Consider the following 20,449-nt stretch of genomic DNA (forward strand, 5'->3'; position numbering starts at 1 on the left):
AGTGAGACCTTGTTTCTACAAAATAAACAAAAATTAACCAGGTGTGGTGGCATGCACCTGTAGTCCCAGCTATTCAGGAGGCTGAGGTGAGAGGATCACCTCAGCCCAGGGAGGTTGAGGCTGCAGTGAGCCATAATCCTGCCACTGCACTCCAACCTAGGTGACAGAGTGAGACCCTGTCTCCAAACCAAAACAAAACAAAAAGAATATGGGTTGCCAGGTTGCATGTTACAGCAAAATTTACACACAGCCTACATATTCATCAATGTGGCAGTAGTTAAATAAACATAGTGTAATCATACTATAGACTAAAATATGCTGTTAGAAACATATGAGATAGATCAATATACACTGACATTGAATGATCTCCTAAGACCTACTACATGAAAAAAGGCAAGTTCCAGAACATAAAAACCAATGTAAGCTCCAATTCGTATAGAAGAAAAATATGGCTATGCTTGTATAGATCTTATAACTTAATCATTTATTCATTTATCCACTCAACAGATATTTATTGAGTTCCAGACACCATGCTAGGTGCTGGTGATACAGCAATAAAGAAAGCAAAGGTCTTCCTGGGAGTTTGCAACTCAGGAAAGAGGGAACTGATGTTGGGGAGACTGTGAGCAAGCGAACAACTGTGTGTCAAGTGGTGGTGGGAGTTGTAAAGAGATACAAAGCAGGCTAAGCAATAGAGAGTAATTTAGCTGGAGGCTAGGAAGACCTCTTCAAGGAGGTGACATTTGATCAAAGATCTAAAAGGAACTAGGGAGAAAACCAGGGAGTATTTGGGAAATGGAGTATGCCAGACCGAGGTGACAACAAGGTCAGTGGCCCTGAAGCAGAATCATGCTTTGTGCATTTGAAGAACAAAAGGAGACCAATGTGGCTGGAACTCAAGAGCAGGGAAAAAGTGGAAGGGAGGGGCTAAGGAAGCGAGGATTGGAGGTTATGGTTGTAATTTTGAATTTTATTAAAGTATGATGAGAGGTGATTACAGGGTTGAGATGAGGAAGAGGACGTGACACTATTTAGTCTTTAAATGAATGCAGCAGAAGGATTCTTACTCTACTCTTGGCAGTGATGGCCTCAAGGAGGGTGTTCTCAGTGAATTAGAGGAGAGAAAGCATGTGGCTGTAAGAGAACTTTTCTCACTGAGATCTGCCTATACCTGTCTTGTTTGAGCCTTGTATTCATGTATTATTTGTGTAATTAAAAAATAGAATCAATTACTCTTTATACGAGATAAAGAAATCCTTTAGTATTCCTTTCTGTGACCTTGGACAAGTTTTCTTTCTTAGCTCTTCTCTTCTCCATGTTTATAGAAAGTGGGCAATCTGTTTTTGATCACAGGCTTTTTCATGGGAATGAATCAGATAATGCACATAGAGCTCTGAGCCCAGTGCTCAGCACATTTCAGTAATTCAAGAAATGACAACAATTATTGCTGCAATGCTGCTGCCTCCCATGTCCAAACACTGTGAGGCATTCAGGATACTGTAAAATTGCCTGTCTCTCTATCACCTTTATCTTGAGCTATAGAGAAGGATAAGAGGCTGTTTCATAACATCACAGAATTTAGTAGCCAAATAAGCCATCTAGCCCAGCTCTGCTCCTTTTATAGATGGGGATACAGAGGTGCTGAGGGGATATACCATTGGCTGCCAGACCTGTAGCTAGAGAGTGACCTGTGCTCGTGCTTTCCATGTCAAATCTTTATTTCCTGTGTTGGTATTTTCCTAACTTTGGTCATTTACATTCCATCTTCTGGTTTACCTAATATTCTAATTGACTCTTTAAGCAATTTTATTTTCAAAGGAAATTTTGTATCATTGTCATAAATGGAAAACAAGCATTACCTGTTATAATAGATTATAATAACTTATAGTTTTCGCATAGTTATATCATTGCCATTGCTACAGTAATGCTGTATAACCAGCCACTCAAAAACTCAGTAATGTGCAATAGTAAGCATTTCTTGCTTACATGGCTGTGGGTTGGTTGGGGCACAGCTGATCTAAGACTGAGTTTACTACATCTGCTCCACTTGTCTGTCAGCCTCCCTGGACCAGCAGCTACATGAGGCATGTTCTTATGGTATAGTCTTCTCATTGTTCTCCTCCAAAGACAGGAGTGCAAAAGTTTAAACCTAAATGTCATGTCCATTATTATCCCATTGGCCAAATCAAGTCACATGCTCAAGTCTATCATCAGCGGGATGAAGAAAAATATATCCCCTCTGTCTTAGTCAGCTCAGGCTGCTATAACAAACACCATAGTCTGAGTGGCTTAAATAACTTCTATTTCTCACAGTTCTGGAGGCTGGGAAGTCCAAGGTCAAGGTGCCAGCAGGTTTGGTGTCTGTCAAGAGCTCTTTTCCTGGTGTGTAGACTGCTGTCTTCTTTCTGTGGCCTCATATAGTGGAGAAAGAGATAATATTCCTCGTGTCTGTTCTTGTAAGAGCACTGATCCCATTCATGAGGGAGGGGATCCACCCTTATCCCCTAATTACCTCCCAAAGGCTCCACCTCCTAGTGCCCTCATATTGGGAATTAAGTTTCAGCATATGGATTTAGGGGATGGACACAACATTGCATTCATACTACTCCCCTCCTGGAGTGTCTTACTCCGTTCAGGATGCATAACAAATTACTATAGACTGTGATTTAAACAACAAGCATTTATTTCTTACAGTTCTGGAGGCTGGGAATCTAAGATCAGGGTGCCAGCATAGTCAGGTTATGGTGAGAGCCCTCTTTCAGGGCTCAAGTTGCAGACAGCCAACTTATCCTTGTATTCTCACGTGGTGGAAAGAAGAGCTAGGTAGCTCTCTGGCCTCTAATGTCCTCTAGTGGCACTAATCCCACTCATGAGGCCTCCACCCTCATGACCTAATCACCTCCCAAAGGCGCCACCTCCAAGCACCATCACAGTGGGACCAGAGCTTCACCACGTGAATCTTGTAGGGGACACAAACATTCAGTCTATTGCAGAGGAACTGCAAAATTATATGGTAAAGGGTATGTGTAAAAGGAGGGATGAAGACTTGGGAAAAATGTAAATATCACATTTAAATGGGTAATGTCCATCTATTTACCACCTCAAAATATCTTTCATACTCCTAGAGTTAGGCATACCATGGTTTGAAAATGCTGAAGTATATACTGCACCCCAGTTAAGGGCATGGTGGCACAACCCACTATGCTAATAACCAACATGTAAAGAGTGGGGCCAAGCACAGTGGCTCATGCCTGGAATCCTGGCACTTTGGGAGGCCAAGGCAGGAGGATCAGTTGAAGCCAGGAGTTTGACACTAGCCTGGGAAACATAGTGAGACCTCATCTCTACAAAAAATAAAAACAAATTAGCCAGATGTGGTGACGAATGCCTGTAGTCCCAGGTACTTAGGAGGCTGAGGAGGGAGGATGGCTTGAGCACAGGGCTTTGAGGCTGCAGTATGCTAGGACTGTACCACTGTACTCCAGCCTGGGCAACAGAGTGAGACCCTGTCTCTGAGAAAAGAAAAAGAAGGAAAAGAATGGTATTCTGAATTTCATTGTTTCTAAGATGCACATATTCTCATATTCTAACTTGTTTGAACTAGGATAACTCTTATACTTGGGGTGTTTTACAATCACGCATCGTTGTGATGAAGCTTCTCTGCCTGTACACATGCACACTTGGTCGTCATTTCTGGCGGATTGGCTGGGCAACTGCAATCCCTTGACTTTCAGCTAACCAACCAATTAGGGGCCACCTGAGGAGGAGGTATGTGTCTTGGCTGTTGTCTGAAACCCTTTGTTGGAAGCTCTGGCATGAAAAAAGAAAGAGCTACCCACAAAACTTTCAGAAAGGGTGGCAGTGATTTGGAAGAAAAGTGCAGAGCCAACAGTGGGTCAGTCATTAAGGACTGGAGCAACACCATCATTCTTGAGGGTATGAGGATAAAACTGTGGAAAACTCCTATCTATGACTCTGAGTTGAAAAGTGATTCATAAGTACTGGATCCTGAATGTGAGGAAGTTTTAGGAAACAAACAATTTATCTCCTTTTTATCCATGCTCTAGAGGAAGATGTGCTTAAAAATTATCTACACAAATCAACAATAGCAATTTCAATGAGTATGCAATGAAAATCCTAAATGATAAGAAAACGTGTTATGTTTTAACTGGTGGAGCTTTCTCTTCTTAGTGGTCCACAAAGTAACACAAAATAATGGTGTTTCTTACAATTGACAGCTTGCTTGAGTCAGTGAAATGTGATATATAATTAAAAACTCTTAAATGGAAGGTATATCAGGTAGCATGGTTTTGCTTGCAAATAATGGGAAATCTAACTAAAACTGACTAAACAGTAAGGAATGTGTTGGCTAAGCAATTGAAAAATTCTAGAGGTTAAGAGCACTTTACAGTTAATTTACACCAACAGGTCAATGGTGGTCAATAAACTCTTCATCTTTCTATTCTTGTGGCTATGGAGGGGAAGGTATGCTGCTTATTTAGGCCAGTCAGCCCCTTCCTATGGAGCTGAAGGTGGAGTCATTTCTACCCAGACTGCGAGACTGCTGTGTAAGAGTGGATGGGATGACGATGGATAAGCAAGAGAGAAAGAAATTCCCACTTTGCAAGAATGCCTAAACCGAGAATCAAGGGTCAGAGAAAAGCAAGTGGTAGGGATGATGGCTTAGGGTTTATTGTGTATATTTTGATACACTGTTAGGGTCAAGACAGAGAAGGCTGAGGAGCATTTCCTTCCTTACCCTTAAATTACTTAGACAGAAAGGGAAGAAATGAAGACAGACTCTCAAGGGAATGGGAGACAGAGTCTACAGCCTTAAGGATTTCAGTGTTTTTGCCAATCTGCTTGATACCAACATGTTGGGCTATAAAAGTATTTCCCACTTGGTGGCCCAATCTATAATTTCACATAAGAAAAAATTCTCCACTCTTGAGTCAAATTTATTTTTATTTTTATTTTTTAAGACATGGTCTCACTCCTGTGGTCCAGGCTGGAGTGTAGTGGTGGAATCATGGCTCACTGCAGCCTCAACATCCTGGGCTCAGGTGATTCTGCCACCTCATCCTCCTGAGTAGCTGGGACTACAGGCATGTGCCACCATGACCAGCTAATTTTTTGTATTTTAAGTAGAGGCAGGGTTTCACCATGTTGCCCAGACTGATCTCTAACTCCTGCTCTAAAGCGATTTGTCTGCCTCGGCCTCAAATGATTTTGTTTTGTCTCCCTAGAATTTCTGATGGCTGGGTGCTCAGGCCTGATTAGCATGGAGACATATTGCTACTGAAGTTTGCTGAAAGGAGAATCTGGAGGCTCACAAATTGGGTTGCTAATGTCATTCTCCAAATTCTAGAGGTGATTGCTAAGTTATGTGCAACACCTGGCATGGATTTTGGTACAATTTATCATTCCTCCATGGGATAGTATTTGCATGGAAGGTGGTTATGTTAAATGCAGCTTTGAAATAAAGAAATCTCACGCTACTCACTTCTGATGACCCCATCAGAAGTTTATTATGGCAGAGAACACAAACCATGTGCTGCAAAAGTTGTTAGTTTGCTTGTTCACTTGCTCTTTCTCAATCTCTCTCTCCCTGTCTCTCTCTGTCTGTCTGTCTCTCTCTCTCTCTGAGTAATAAAAAATGATTAATGGAGTAGGCTTAGTTTAGATGAATTCTGTGCAAAGTTATTTTACATAAAATGAATTTTTTCCATGATACTCTATTTCCATCTCTGCTTTATGATTGCCTTTTTGTTTGAATTAATGCAATAATATTACCAAAGTCATCCTCCATTACACTACCATTTGCTTTCACATTCAAGGCAACGATGTCATTTCCAGATGAAACTATTTGTCCTTGTTAATACAGACAAGGCAGTTGGTACATTCAGACTCAATTACTAAGTTGCATGATTGATTCCAAGATAGAACTGAGAGCTAAGGCAAATGAAACTTGTCATTAACTGTGCAGTATGTTTTTCTTCTGCTAGATCTGATGGGAGAAAGATTCACATAGCTGGATCTAAGAGGGGAGCGAAAGGGAGTTAGCCCAGATCAGTTCCCAGAAAACAGACTCTAAGACAGAGGTTAGAATGCTAGATGTTTATTAAGCAGTGCCCTTAAATCAATACCTGGGGAAGAGAGAGAGAGGAAGCAGGAGTAGGCTGAAGGAGAAGGTGAGCTGGATGTGGACCCAGTGATGGACCCTACAGACACAGTGAGGAACTCTGAAGCTGGAAGCACCCTTCAGTGTTGTACTGATGAGCCAAGGTGGCCAGGCCTTGTACCACTTCATTGATCAGTTACTGGTGTGAACTGTCCTGGGCGGAGCATGATTCTGGGTGAGGTGGCTTTTTATAGCTGAGGCAGTCCTTGAAAAGGTTGATAGTTGAAGGCTGTCTGCTGGGTTCTAGGTCCTAGACTCCAGGTCAGTGATTCTCAACCAGGGGTGATTTTTTCCCCCGGGAACATTTGACAGTGTCTAGAAATATTTCTGATTAGTACAACTGGAGAGATGCTACTGATATCTAGCTGGTAGCATCCAGGGGTGCTGCTAAACTTACCACAATGCACATAGCCTCCAAGAACAAAGAATTATCTGGTCCAAAATATTAATAGTGCTGAGGTTGGGAAGCCTTACTCTGGAGCAACAGAACCTGGTGGACATCACAGCATCCATGCCAGGAGTCATCACTAATCAAGATATGACTACTTCTCAGACACAATGCTCATGTTCTTTATTTCTCTTACTCTTCCTACAAACCCTTTGAGGCAGGCCTCAGAGTTACCATTTACTAAAGAAAAAAGCAGTGCTCAGAGTAGTTCAGTAAACTGCCCCACGTTATGAATTGGAAGGACACCAAGATGTGAGTTAAAGTGGGCCATCTTGTTGAAAACATTTTGCTATCTTCTGGCTTTCCCTTTGAAAGAGTTCAGAATATACAAGCCAAAAATATGCCCCTCTGGCACATTGACTATTTTGAGTCAAAGGCACTTAAAAAAAGGGCAGGTGCAAGAAGAACACTCTTGCAGTCCTTTTTAAAAGCAGGAGATAAAATTTCCACGTGAAAGATATCCTCCCTGTACTAGAAGAAAAGTGTCATTCTTATCATCAAGGATGGGAAGTTGAGGTCACTGGAAATCTGTCCAAACACACCTCGTTAAACTAACTTTTGTCTTTCTTGTCACTTCACCCAATTAACTACCCTAGCCCAAGCCCCTTTACCTTGTCACATCTTCATAATCTACTACTCTTTGTCCAATTTAGTGTATGTGTTTCACTGCATCTTTCAGTCGTCGTTTTCTTATGAAGCCTCCAATGCCACATACAACTTGAATTAAATACATTTGTATTGTACTTTTTTTCTTGTGGATCTGTCTTGTGTCAATTTAATTATCAGCCACAACTGAAAAACTCTAAGAAGGTAGAGGTAAAATCTTGCCTTCCCTACACCTTGAGGGCTCAATGCAGAGGTTCTCAAACATTTTTTTTTCTCTCCAGACATGAGATACATGATGCTCACATGTTCAGTTTGCTCCCATGGAATTCCTGGGGCTCAAGCTGTAAACTCACTTTTATCCTACTTAAAAGGTACAGTGGAACATGACTGGCATGGCACAAATATGGGGCTGAATCTGAATCCTCTCTGATTTGTATTTTGAAGTAGACTATTCCTGAACTCTGAGTCCTTTCTAATCATAACAAATATATAGTAAGCTTGCAGTTGATTTTCATACGGAGAGTAACACCTATTGGTAGTGTTGGTGAACGCCTGTAAAGAGACTACAACACTTTCAGAATTTGTGTTACACTGTTGCTTCATGATCTGTATCATTGAATGATTAAGTCATTTAAGAACATTTTTCAGATATTATTGGCACCTCAAGAATCCTCGGAATCAAAGCATTGACTCATAAATTTAATTTAAAAAGAGCAGCTACGATGTTCCAGAAACTGTTCTACTTTCTCATTATAAACAGTAGAATTTACTATTAATAGTAAAGGCTTCCACAGGAGCAGAAAAAAGCATATATCATTTTACAGACATACGGTTGAGCCTAACAAAGTCAATTTGTACTCTCTCTCAAACAAAATCACATAAATTTTGACGTTTTTAATAGAGCGTCATGCAAAGGGAATAAACAAACATAGGCTATGTAATAGTGTTAATAGAAATAAAAGGCAGTACACATTTAGCCAAAAGATATAAACAAAAAGGACTTAGATCTTTTATTATTATTGACCTCAATAGTAATGTTAGTTATTATGGTCCATAGCAGCTGCAGTTTTTAGGTTCTAGCATAGTGCCAGTAACTTAAAAAAAAATTCTGTCATTAATTCCAACAGCACATTTCTTTCTTCACTTTTTATTTTATAGATTTAGGGGGTACAAGTGCACTTTTGTTACATGAATATACTGTGTAATGGTGAAGACTAGGCTTTTAGTGTAACCGTCACTCTTACAGTGTACATACACTGTACTCTTCAGGTAGTTTCTCACCCCTTGCCTCCTTCCACCTTTCTGAGTCTTCAATGCATTATTCCACTCTCTACGTCCATGTGTACTCATTTTTTAGCTACCACTAAAAATAAGAACATGCAGTATTTGTCTTTCTGTGACTGAGTTATTTCACTTAAAATAATGGTCTCTAGTTCCATCTATATTGCTGCTAAACACATGATTTCATTCTTTTTTGTGGCTGAGTAGTATTCCACCTACCATCTTTTCTTTATCCAGTTCTCCACTGATGGACACTTAGGTGACTCCATATTGTTACTATTGTGAATAGCACTGTGATAAATGTAGGAATGGAGGTTTTTAAAAAAGTAATAATTTCTTTTCCTTTGAGTAAATACTGAGCAGTGAGATTGTTGGATGGAATGGTAGTTCTATCTTTAGTTCTTTGAGAAATCTCCGTACTGTTTTCTGTAGAGGTTGTACTAATTTACATTCCCACCAACAGTCCACAGCACATTTCTGTATGGTGGGCATTATCTTCATTTTACAATTGAAAAATACAGACCAGAAAGAGTAAAACAACTTGGTTGAATTTACACAGAAATCCATTGGCAGAGAAACTTGCCACACCCAGACCACTCTCTATAGCTAGAAAGCCTAATTTAGAGTAAAACATACATTTATATTTGTCAATTCATTTTTTTCAATCAAATTCTCTAAACACTGCTAAGCAAAATATGGCATAAGCAGTACTGTGCTGGTAAATGTTTAAAGACTGGCTGTCAAAAAAGGGGTATATATTATATAAGCTTCTTTTAAATTGTACTGACATAAAGAACATGTAGCACACAATTTACATATAATAATAATAATATATGTAATACTCTTTATTTTACATTCTAAATAGTTGATTGATTTTCACAGAATGCTTTTGTTGAATTTTACCTAAAATGTGTATCCATAGCCAGTCTGTGGTTTTAACTGTCCCACAATATGGGTCATGAATATTAATTGATGTTTTCAGATTTTAAGCAACTGATGTGACGTCATGTACCATGGGGATGGAAAGAGAGACTTGTGTAGTATTTCACCATACACATACGACAGACATACATAATCTCAAGAGCATAGGTAATAGTCAAATGTGCGAAGTAATTAGAAAGGGATGAGTTCTGACTATTGGTTATCTGTGTTTTGATATAATTTATTTCATTGTAGGTTTATATAATTTAATTTCTTAATAATAACTGTTTAACAGTTGCCTCACAAGATTCCTGAAAACTTAGCAGTTCGTTCTTGTGAGCTGATGTAACTGCTGATAGGGAACAGTTACCAGTTAATCAAATATCCCCATTTCCAGTGTCCCCTACTCCAACTCATAGCTCTGAATATGTAAGTAGAGGGCATCCCATTATCAAGCAAAATAGATGTTGAGAAAGATGATGTTAAGTAGAGTTGTTTCTTTAATATTCATTGTTATTTTTGTGGTTTATTCACAGGCATTTCCCTGCATCTCAACAGGCATTTATGGTAAGTGATACAGCTTTTGATGATGTTTGTATTTCTTTATTTTGCCATTAAATGCAGAGATTAAGTGAAAAAATAAGAGGTTCTCTGATGAATATATTTTGCTGTGATTTAAAGAGACTAAAAATGCTCATCAAATCCCATTAAAGAATGTCATGAGGCTATTCAGATTCTTTTGTGTTCTTGAATTTGGTTATATTGGGTATCATATGAAATTATTTGATACATTGTGGCTTGATGTCTTTCGTTAAACAAAAAATTTGGTTCTAGTAGGATTGACCTCTAATATTGCTTTGTTTAATGAAATCAAATTTCTTCTCAGTAGAAAGCACAATGTACATAGAGATTAGCAGTATCATTATTTTGTTGCTATTTACAAAATAATAGAAAAATTAAAATGCATACATATGCATATATCTGTTTTCAAATTTTAAAAAAGTCCAAAGAAGTGACTTTTACTAAATATGAAGAATTTTAATAAACTGCAAATTTTTTTTTCTGCATAGTGATGGATTGTTTTAACTAGTGAATGCTTCACTTACAGATGGAAGCAAAATGTTTTTTAATCACTTGCTTTCGCTAGCCTAAAGCTCTCTAAATATTCTTCCACCTACCTACAAGAACGTTTTTTATAATTTTTTTCAGACCATTAATAAGTCTGTTTTATAATGTTAAAGATTTTCTGATCTAAGTAAAATAGATTACATTCTTTCTGAACTTACACTTCTCACATGGAAGCTGTCAGCTGAAGCATAAAATATGTAAAAATCTAATATATATGTATATATTTTAAATTCATTATTACAATGAAGGACAACCTAGATCGATGTCAAAGGTAGGAGCTTTATTTTTTTTCTTAATCTGGTATTTCTTTTGAAGGTCTTGAGCAAAATAAAGTGGGAAATGTAGACCTGAACCAAATTAAATGGGAAAGAATTTTGTCACACTATTTAAAAATTTAAGGTTTCTTCCTTCAATTTAAGTCTTCTTCCTCTCCAGATTCCCCTATAGCCTGTCTTTGTGGAAATAGGATGAGCACTGGGCTGGAGGGGGCTAAACTAGACCATCTGCACAATTATCCCCATCATGGCCATTCTTTCTGCCTCACAAATGCCCAATAACAAACTTTAAATATTTGCTTAAAGGAAGTATTATGTACAAAGTTATGCCTGGCAAATACCCTAACTCTTTATTTCACCTTATCTAGAGTCAAACCAAACTTCATTGCAGAAATGGTTTTTATTATGAGAATGTTCTTTCATTGCAATCTTGATTTTCCTTGCCAAAAAAACAAATAAACAAAAACCCAATGCCTACACCAATACTATATACATCATTTTCTATGTTTATTACCTTGTCAGAGAGTTGAAGTATGTTTTACTTCTGAGAATCTTATGGTAATGTGTTAAGAGCTTCAAAAAGGGAATTGATGTAATATATATGGTATACTATAAGTAGGGGAGTGGTGGGAAAGGAAAACAGAAAAGCAAAGGAAAATAGGGAAGGACCATAAAATTAGATGCTCCAATATGATCATGTCAATAGATGCGGAAAAAGCAGTTGATAAAATCCAGCATCCTTTATGATAAAAACCCTCAACAAAATAGGTATAGAAGGGACTTACATTAAAGTAATATAAGCCATATATGACAAACCAACAACCAACATCATACTGAATGGGGAAAAGTTAAAAGCATTCCCCGTGAGAACTGGAACAAGACAAGGATGCCCATTTTCACCACTTGTTTCCAACATAGCACTGGAAATTTTAGCCAGAGCAATCAGACGAGAGAAAGAAATAAAATGCATCCAAGTCAAAAAAGCAGAAGTTAGACTGTTGCTGTTCTCTATAATATGATCATTTACCTAGAAAACCCTAAAACTCACACAAAAAGCTCCTCCTCAATCTGATAAACGAATTCAGTAAAGTCTCAGGATACCAAATCCATGTACAGAAATCAGTAGCACTGCTATAAACCAACAACAACCAAGTTGAGAATCAAATCAAGAACTCAATCCCTTTCACAAGAGCTGCAAAAAAAAAAAAAAAAAGGTAAAATATTTAGGATTATACTTAACCAAGGAGGTGAAACATCTCTACAAGGCAAACTATGAAACGCTGCTGAAAGAACTCAGAGATGACACAAAAAAATGGAAATATATCCCATGCTCATGGATGGGTAGAATCAGTATTGTGAAAATGACCATACTTCCTACAGATTCCCATCAAAATACCATCATCATTCTTCATAGAACTAGGAAAAAAAAGCCGAAAATTCATATGGAACCAAAAATAGAGCCTGCATAACCGAAGTAATATTAAGCAAAGAAAAAAAAATCTGGAGGCATGACATTACTCAACTTCAAATTATACTACAGGTCTATAACTAACAAAACAACATGGTACTCCTATAAAGCAGGCACATAGACCAACAGAACAGAATAAAGAATCCAGATTTAAGCCAAATACTTACAGCAAACTGATCTTCAACAAAGCATGCAAAAACATAAATTGGGGAAAGGATATCCTATTCAATAAATGGTGCTGAGAAACCTGGCAAGCCACAAGTAGAATGAAACTAGATCCTCATTTCTCACCTCACACAAAAATCAACTCAAGATGGATCAAAGACTTAAATCGAAGACCTGAAACCATAAAAATTCTGGAAGAAAACTCTTCTAGACATTGGCTTAGGCAAAGAATTCATGACTAAGACCTCAAAAGCAGATGCAACAAAAACAAAAATAAATAATTGGGACCTAAATTAACTAAAAAGCTTCTGCAAAAGAAATAATCAGCAAGCAGACAGTCCACAGAGTGGGAGAAAATATTTGCAAACTATGCAACTGACCAAGGACTAATACCCAGAATCTATAAGGAACTCAAACATATCAGCAAGAAAAAAAAATCCCATAAAAAGTGGGCAAAGGACATAAATAGACAATTCTCAAAAGAAGATATACAAACAGCCAACAAACATATGAAAAAAATGCTCAACATTACTAATTATCAGGGAAATGCAAGTTAAAACCACAATGAGATACCACCTTACTCCTGCAAGAATGGCCATAATTAAAAAGTCAAAAAATAATAGATGTTGGGGTGGATGTGGTGAAAAGGGAACACATTTACACTGCTGGTGGGAATGTGAATTAGTACAACCATTATGGAAAATGGTACAGAGATTTCTTAAAGAGCTCGAAATAGAACTACCATTCCATCCAGCAATCCCACTACTGAGTATTTATCCAGAGGAAAAGAAGTCATTATATGAAAAAGACACTTGCACATGCATGTTTATAGCAGCACAATTCACAATTGCAAAGATATGGAACCAAGCTAAATGCCCATCAACCAATGAGTAGATAAAGAAAATGTGGTATGTATATACCCCACGGAATACTACTCAGCCATGAAAAGGAATGAAATAATGTCTTTTGCAGCAATGCGGATGGAGCTGGAGGCCATTATTCTAAGTGAAGTAACTTAGAAATGGGAAGCCAAGTATTGTATGTTCTCACTTAGATGTTAGAACTAAGCTATGAGGATGCAAAGGCATAAGAATGATATCATGGACTTTGGGGACTTGAGGATGATGGGTGGGAGGGCTTTGAGGGATGTAAAACTGTCTATTGGGTGCAGTGTACACTGCTTGGGTGACAGGTACACCAATATCTCAGAAATTACCACCAAAGAATTAATGCATGTAACCAAAAACCACATGTACCCCCAAAAATATTGAAATACAAATAAAATTTAAAAAAGTTTAAAAAGGCATTTTACTTAATCGCTATAATACAAAAAAGCAGAAGAAAACACATTTTCCAATACAGTAGCCATAACTTAAAAATATTCAAGTATCTCATGAGATCTATGATATATTTATGTATCTATAATTCATTAACAATTCATCATTCAGTTAATAATAATATTTATTTGTTCCACACACAATGTAATAATTTAAACACACACACAAAAAGATTGTTAGGTCATATTATATGGATATGTTTAACTGTATTGTGAAATACCAAACTGTTTTCTAAAGTGATTGAATCAATTTATACTCCTACCCACTCTACCCCCTCCATTTGAAGATCACCATGTTCCCTGTCCTCCCCAGTGTTTGGTATTGCCAGTCTCTAAAATTGTTGCCAATTTATTGAGTGTGAAATTTTATCCCATTGTGGTTTAAATTTGCATTTTCTTGATTATTAATAAAGTAAACTTTTTAAATATCAAAAACAAAAGAGTCTCCAGAGTGGACAGTAAGAACTAACTAAAATCTAGAGTGGATCATGGTCCATTTTAATCTGTGAAGAATAGGGATTTCACCCTAGAGAGAGTAATGTGGTTCAAAATATAATAACTGGTTCAGTACACCATTGTGGCGAATGGGAGGGAAATAGTGAAGATTGTCAGGCATGGCATTAATAGTGTGAGTCACATTAGCTGGCTTGGAGGGCTGTCACCAGGCAAGTTTAGTCATTTTCACAGTGCTAGATCAAAGAAAATACTTCTGCAGTCCTGGCTGCTTGTCTCTTTCCCCTCTGTTTTTTGGTAAATTTAAAAGTGCGACTGATATCCACAAAGGTCGCGTGCCATATTGCTTTTGGTTAGTCCCACTGGGGCTGAAACCTAGCTTTCCTTTTAGCTTCATAACCTCCAGTTTCAGTAACTTTAGATTGCTATGTCTCTGTGGTTTATAGACCATTCAGCATTATGCAACTTGAAAATTACTTCATATGTCCTGCATTCGTCTGTTTTCATGCTGCCGATAAAGAAATACCCGAGACTGGGCAATTCACAAAAGAAAGAGGTAATTGGATTCACAGTTCCACATGGCTGGGAGGCCTCACAATCATGGCAGAAGGCAAGGAAGAGCAAGTCATGTCTTACATGGATGGCAGCAGGCAAAAAGAGAGCTTGTGCAGAGAAACTCCTGTTTTCAAAACCATCACATCTCATGAGACCCATTCACTGTCACAACAACAGCACAGGAAAGACCCACCCACATGATTCACTCATCTCCCACTTAGTCCCTCCCACAGTATGTGGGAATTACGGGAGCTACAAGAGGAGATTTGGGTGGGGACACAGAGCCAAACCATAGCATTTATGGTTTATAGACTATTCAGCATTATGCAACTTGAAAATTATTTCATATGTCCCTGGTGAAGTTACAGCTTTCTTAGTCCTTGAGTCTTTCCCAGGATCTGTGTATTACAGACTAGTTTTCTTGCTCTTATTTGAAGCCCTCCTCCTCCTTCATTAACCAGATAAATTTTCTTTCATCTTTTTTTATTAGGGTTTGAGATAATATTCTATTTAAAGAAAGTGGTCCATAGCTGAAAAGAAAAATTTTACAAAGCAAACACAACTCCCAACATTTTTGTAAGTCATACTAGAATGGAGGTAGAGAAGGTTTTTAGAATCATTTCCTGGTTGCACTCTTTTTCTTTCTTGTTCCATATTCCAAATCTCACTAGAATTGTTTTTCTAAAATACCACTTGGTGCATGTTTCCCATCTGCCCAGGAGCCTTTGATCATATTCTATTGCTTGCAGATTGATGTTCACTCTTCCTAGCCTGAAACAATGGGCACTTTCTATATCTCCATAAACTAGTGCTTTCAAAATGTGTGAGAGGGAGGGAAATTGGTGTGCTAAGGATGTAAATTGGTGTGCTAAGAAATTTATATATGCCTTTTCCTTTGCATCTTTAAAAGGGGGATTTAATTTGCGGCAGTTCTTAAAGTTATTTGATGATAGAAACTAGTATATCCTCCACCTTTCTCTGGTCTATGTTTTCTTCAGAATATAGTTTGAGAAATTTCTTGGTACCCATTCATCATGGTTATATCTTCTGTGACCCACATGTACATGATCGGATGAATATAAGAACTTGCCATTGCACAGTGAGGTCCAATCTTGGATCCCTTCCTGAAACTTACTCCTTAACACCTCTTCCCCAATGCACACACACCAAATTCACACATACCATCACCACCAGTGTTGTCTATCTCATGCCCCAAACAGAAACATGCCAAGCACATTTAAGCAGACTGAAACATTTTTTAAAAGTTTTATTTTAGGTTTGGGGGTACATGTGAAGGTTTGTCACATAGATGAACTTGTGACACAAGAGTTTGCTGTACAGATTAGTTCATCACCCAGGTATTGGGCCCAGTGTCCATTACCTTTTTCTGCTCCCCTCCTTCCTCTCACCCTCCACCCTCAAGTAGACCCCAGAATCTGTAGTTCCCTTCTTTGTGTTCATGAGTTCTCATTATTTAGCTTCCACTTATAAGTGAGAACATACAGTATTTGGTTTTCTGTTCCTCTGTTAATTTGCTAAGGATAATAGCTTCCAGCTTCATCCGTATTCCTGCAAAAGACATAATCTCATTTTTTTTTTTTATGGCTGCATGGCATTCCATGGTGTATATGTACCACATTTCCTTTATCCACTCTGTCACTGATGGGCATTTAGTGTCTTTGCTATTGTGAATAGTGCTGCAATGAACAGTCACATGCATGTGTCTGTATAGTGGAACGTTTTATATTCCAACAAAAATTAGCCATGGTAGTGGGCACCTATAATCCCAGCTACTCAGGAAGCTGAGGCAGGAGGATTGTTGGAACCCGGGAGGTGGAAGTTGCAGTGAGCCAAGATCACACCATTGCACTCCAGCCTGGGCGACAAGAACAAAACTCCATAAAAAAAAAAAAAAAAGAATGATTTATATTCCTCTGGGTGTATACCCAGTAATATAATTGCTAGGTCAAGTGATAGTTCTGCTTTGAGCAAGTGATAGTTCTGCTTTGAGCTCTTTGAGGAATTGCCATACTGCTTTCCACAATGGTTGAACTAATTCACACTCCGACCAACAGTGTATAAGTGTTCCCTTTTCTCTGCAACCTTGCCAGCATCAGTTATTTTTTGACTTTTTAAGAATAGCCATTCTGACTGGTGTGAGATGGTATGTCACTGTGGTTTTGATTTGCATTTGTCTAAGATAAGTGCCTTGAGCTTTTTTTCATCGGCTTGTTGGCCACACGTATGTCTTCTTTTGAGAAGTGTCTGTTCATGTCCTTTGCCCACTTTATAATGGGGTTGTTTGTTTTTCTCATGTAAATTTGTTTAACAGGCTGAAACTTGATCTGCAGGAAGTCTTCCTTAAGTAAGCCAAGCCTCGGTGGTCATTATACTTTCTGAAATTCTTTAGCATTTGTGTCAGGACACTTATCAACTGCTTCCTCATGTTGCTCCATAGATTTCTGTTTATATATTCTGTGCTCACAGCCGGTTTGGAATTTAAAGAGCAGGAATTCACTTCTGTATATCCTTTGCACACCCAGTGCCTAGCAAAGCACTGTGTCTGTAGGAGAAGCTCAGCAAATATTTGGTTCATGACAGCAGTGATTGTAACCCAAATTGTTGCCTAACTGAAGATATAGAAAACAGAATTCTTGATTGGCAAAATAACAGGTAAAGAAAGCTACCCAGCTGGTATTTTCTTAATGGGCAGACATCTCTATTCTAGGAAAAACAAATGTGTTTTTAAAAGGCATTCTCAAACTAGAAGTTTGTATTTGTACGTATGGCAGTGTCCACCCTGTCAAGGTAAAATGGAAACTCAAGAACTTATTCAGTTAGAGAGCCAAACTAAATACAGCATTTTACTTCAGTTGAAATAGAACCGCTTTGTGGTTTATTACAGCCCATGGAACAATGGTCACTCAGGAACATACAGGTCAGCTGGCCATCCAGGAGGCCCTGTTCTGACTTCTCCCAATGTACCCCAGACCCAGCCCATCTCTCCAGTAGCTGCAATTTCTCACACACCTGTTTGCTTTGGAGTTACCTTCACTTTTAGATTTATGCCCCATAAGTCCACTGTAATCCTAGTTCTGCTATAACAAAATTTTGAGGATGGCAGAACTACCTTTCAAATGGATTTGGTTATTTAATCACTGAGATTATTTTATAACAGGATAATTTCAAGAGTGAGCATACCCATTTCCTGGAAACTCGGACCTCAGCATCACACTCACAGTGTGTCTGGAGGACCTAGCCAGGCGCCAGTACTTTGGGGGTGCTCAGGACCCTGGCAGAAGCTCTCCTAGCCTTCTCTCACTCTGCAGCCCTATAGCCACAAACCATCAATTGCAGTGAAACCATCTGAGCCTTTTTGTAAGGCACAGCCTGAGGAATATCCTCAATGTGATTAACCTGATTTAAGGAGGAGACAGGATGAGAGCAGATGCTGCCTTCTTTGAAGTTCCCCTGGAAGAGGCCAGACTTTTCCACTCTGACATTCAGTGAGCACTGTTGCTACTCCAACGTGATGTTTCCAGGATGGTTCCACAGGGCACCAGACCACCTGCTTACACTCAGGATGAAAAGCCTCGTTTGGTCAAATACCAAAGAAAGCCCTGTGCTACTTTTGGAAAAATAGATACAGATGAGGCTTTCAGGGCTTGAAATCCCTAGATTCCTGTTAAAATTTTGCATTGGCCTCTAAAGCAGTCTCTAAACAGATCTGAACCTCCCTGATGGACATTTCAGATCTCATGCGTGCTTTCTGCCCTTTGAGCCCGATTTGGACACTCTAATGCTAATAAGTTTAACAAAAGAGGCTAGACATGATACATAGCAATGGAATTTTTACTGAGAAGTGAATGGCAAAAATGATTTTAGTCAATTTTATGAGAGTCAATATAGTTAACAGAAATCGAGTCCTGGCTGAAAAGTGTATTCCGTGAGTACTTAAAAATTTGGAAAATATTTTCCCTGGAAAAAAAGAAAAACTTTGAAGTTTGCTTTCCAGGTATGACATGGCATATGTACAGAGGAAGGAATTTCAGACATTGAGTTATTGGCTGTAAATGTGAGGAAAAATTGAAGTGCAGCATAGCTTAGCTGAAGCAGCTCTCGTGTTTATCCAATATAGTTTTGTTATCAATGTGGAGTGCCTGTTTCTATCAGGTCACCTGGTCTCTCTCTGCTATCCACCACAGGCTGGCAGGCTGCAACTTTCTAATTGAATCCCTCATTTGCATTCAAGTTTGCTCTGCTTCTAACTGGTAAAAAGGAGACCAGTGCAATGTTTTGTTAACCTTATATCTACTTGGCAAATATTTTTATCAGTACATCTGTCTAGATTCACAGACATGACTTGGAAAAAAATTAGGACGTTCTCCAATGGCAATGCCAAGGGCATGCCCTTCATCAGCTTTAAATGCTGACAGATTTGAGAAGGTGTGACAATTATTGCTGTGCATATTTACAGAGGAAGGAAGAGTTCTCTTATGTAATGCATTGGGAACCAGAGCAAAACTCACAAAAATATGCACCCCTTCCTTTTATCCCCCTAATGGCTCTCCTCCTTCCTTTGGCTTTTTTCTCTTCCCTTTGATATTTCCATTTGCTTTAAAAACTTACTCTCAGGTGGTCTAATGATGACTCTTTTCACTGTCATAAAATCTCTGCTCTGGCAACCTAAGTTTTTTATCTTGTCAAATTATTCCCACTGTAAGAAATGTTATCATTCTTGGCAAAGCAAAGTAACGTTAGAATCAGTGTAACTTACTTTCCTTGGGAAAATGCAGTGCTGGGGCCAAGCCCATCTCTATCATAGCTCATTTGAATATCACTTTATGAGCTAACACTTATGAGACAGTGGAGAGACAACTTGACAGACAGCAAAATTCTGGCTATTCAATTGTTTCTAACCCTGAGTGCTTATCATTTGGATAGACAAGTTTAGCTAACTTTCTCATGCACAGAAACATTGACACATACATCCCAGAAAATATGGTACAGACTCCTCTCATGCTCTCCGTACCCTACCCAGGTCTTTAATATTAAAATGAGAACAAACTAAGAGCCCAAAAGACTAACTTCACTCTGGAAAATAGTCTCAAGTGAACAACTACAAAATATGCTAGTTCAGTGTACATAAAAATGGCACTGAAACCCATGGGCGGGATTCCTCTAGGGGACCTGACAAAAGAGATGAAAATCCTGGAAACTTAGTTTTTCTGGAATGCAGAGGAAGTGAGAAACCAGTGTCAGTCTTCCTGATGTTCTGTTCCAGATGAACAATTTTGGGACTTAATTAAAAGATTAAGTGTTTCACTATGCAATATATGCATGGAAGAAACTTGTATGTGGGCACTCTAATTATATAAAAATAAATAAGTAGAAAAGAACGCAAAAATTAAAAAGAATTAAGTGATTCAAAAAGTAATAAAGATCACAACCATCCTACTGTTTCCAGGGTTTGGATGTGCACTCCCTTGTAGTTGTGTCAAGGTAAAAATGTGATTGAAGCCTGGAAGGCATCAGTGAATTCCCACCCACCCCTTCCTCAGATGTATCACTTATTGTTATGCCATAATTTTTAAAAAATGATTTTCTGAATAGACGAAACATTAAAACATTA

The 20,449-nt window shown here is 38.4% G+C and overlaps 1 protein-coding gene across 4 annotated transcripts in view; it reads left to right on the plus strand.

Moving 5' to 3' along the window:
- The window catches only part of MACROD2 (mono-ADP ribosylhydrolase 2), a 2,112,402-nt gene that overhangs the window by 1,467,006 nt on the left and 624,947 nt on the right, over window positions 1-20,449 (plus strand). For all 4 annotated transcript variants that reach the window (XM_054468214.2, XM_054468215.2, XM_054468216.2 and 1 more), the window contains exon 7: window positions 9,974-10,004. In XM_054468214.2, coding sequence (XP_054324189.1) covers window positions 9,974-10,004 — 31 coding nt within the window. The remainder of the gene's footprint in view (window positions 1-9,973; window positions 10,005-20,449) is intronic.

This window comes from Pongo pygmaeus, chromosome 21, assembly GCF_028885625.2.
Source record: "Pongo pygmaeus isolate AG05252 chromosome 21, NHGRI_mPonPyg2-v2.0_pri, whole genome shotgun sequence".
In the NCBI taxonomy this organism is placed as follows: Eukaryota; Metazoa; Chordata; class Mammalia; order Primates; family Hominidae; genus Pongo; species Pongo pygmaeus.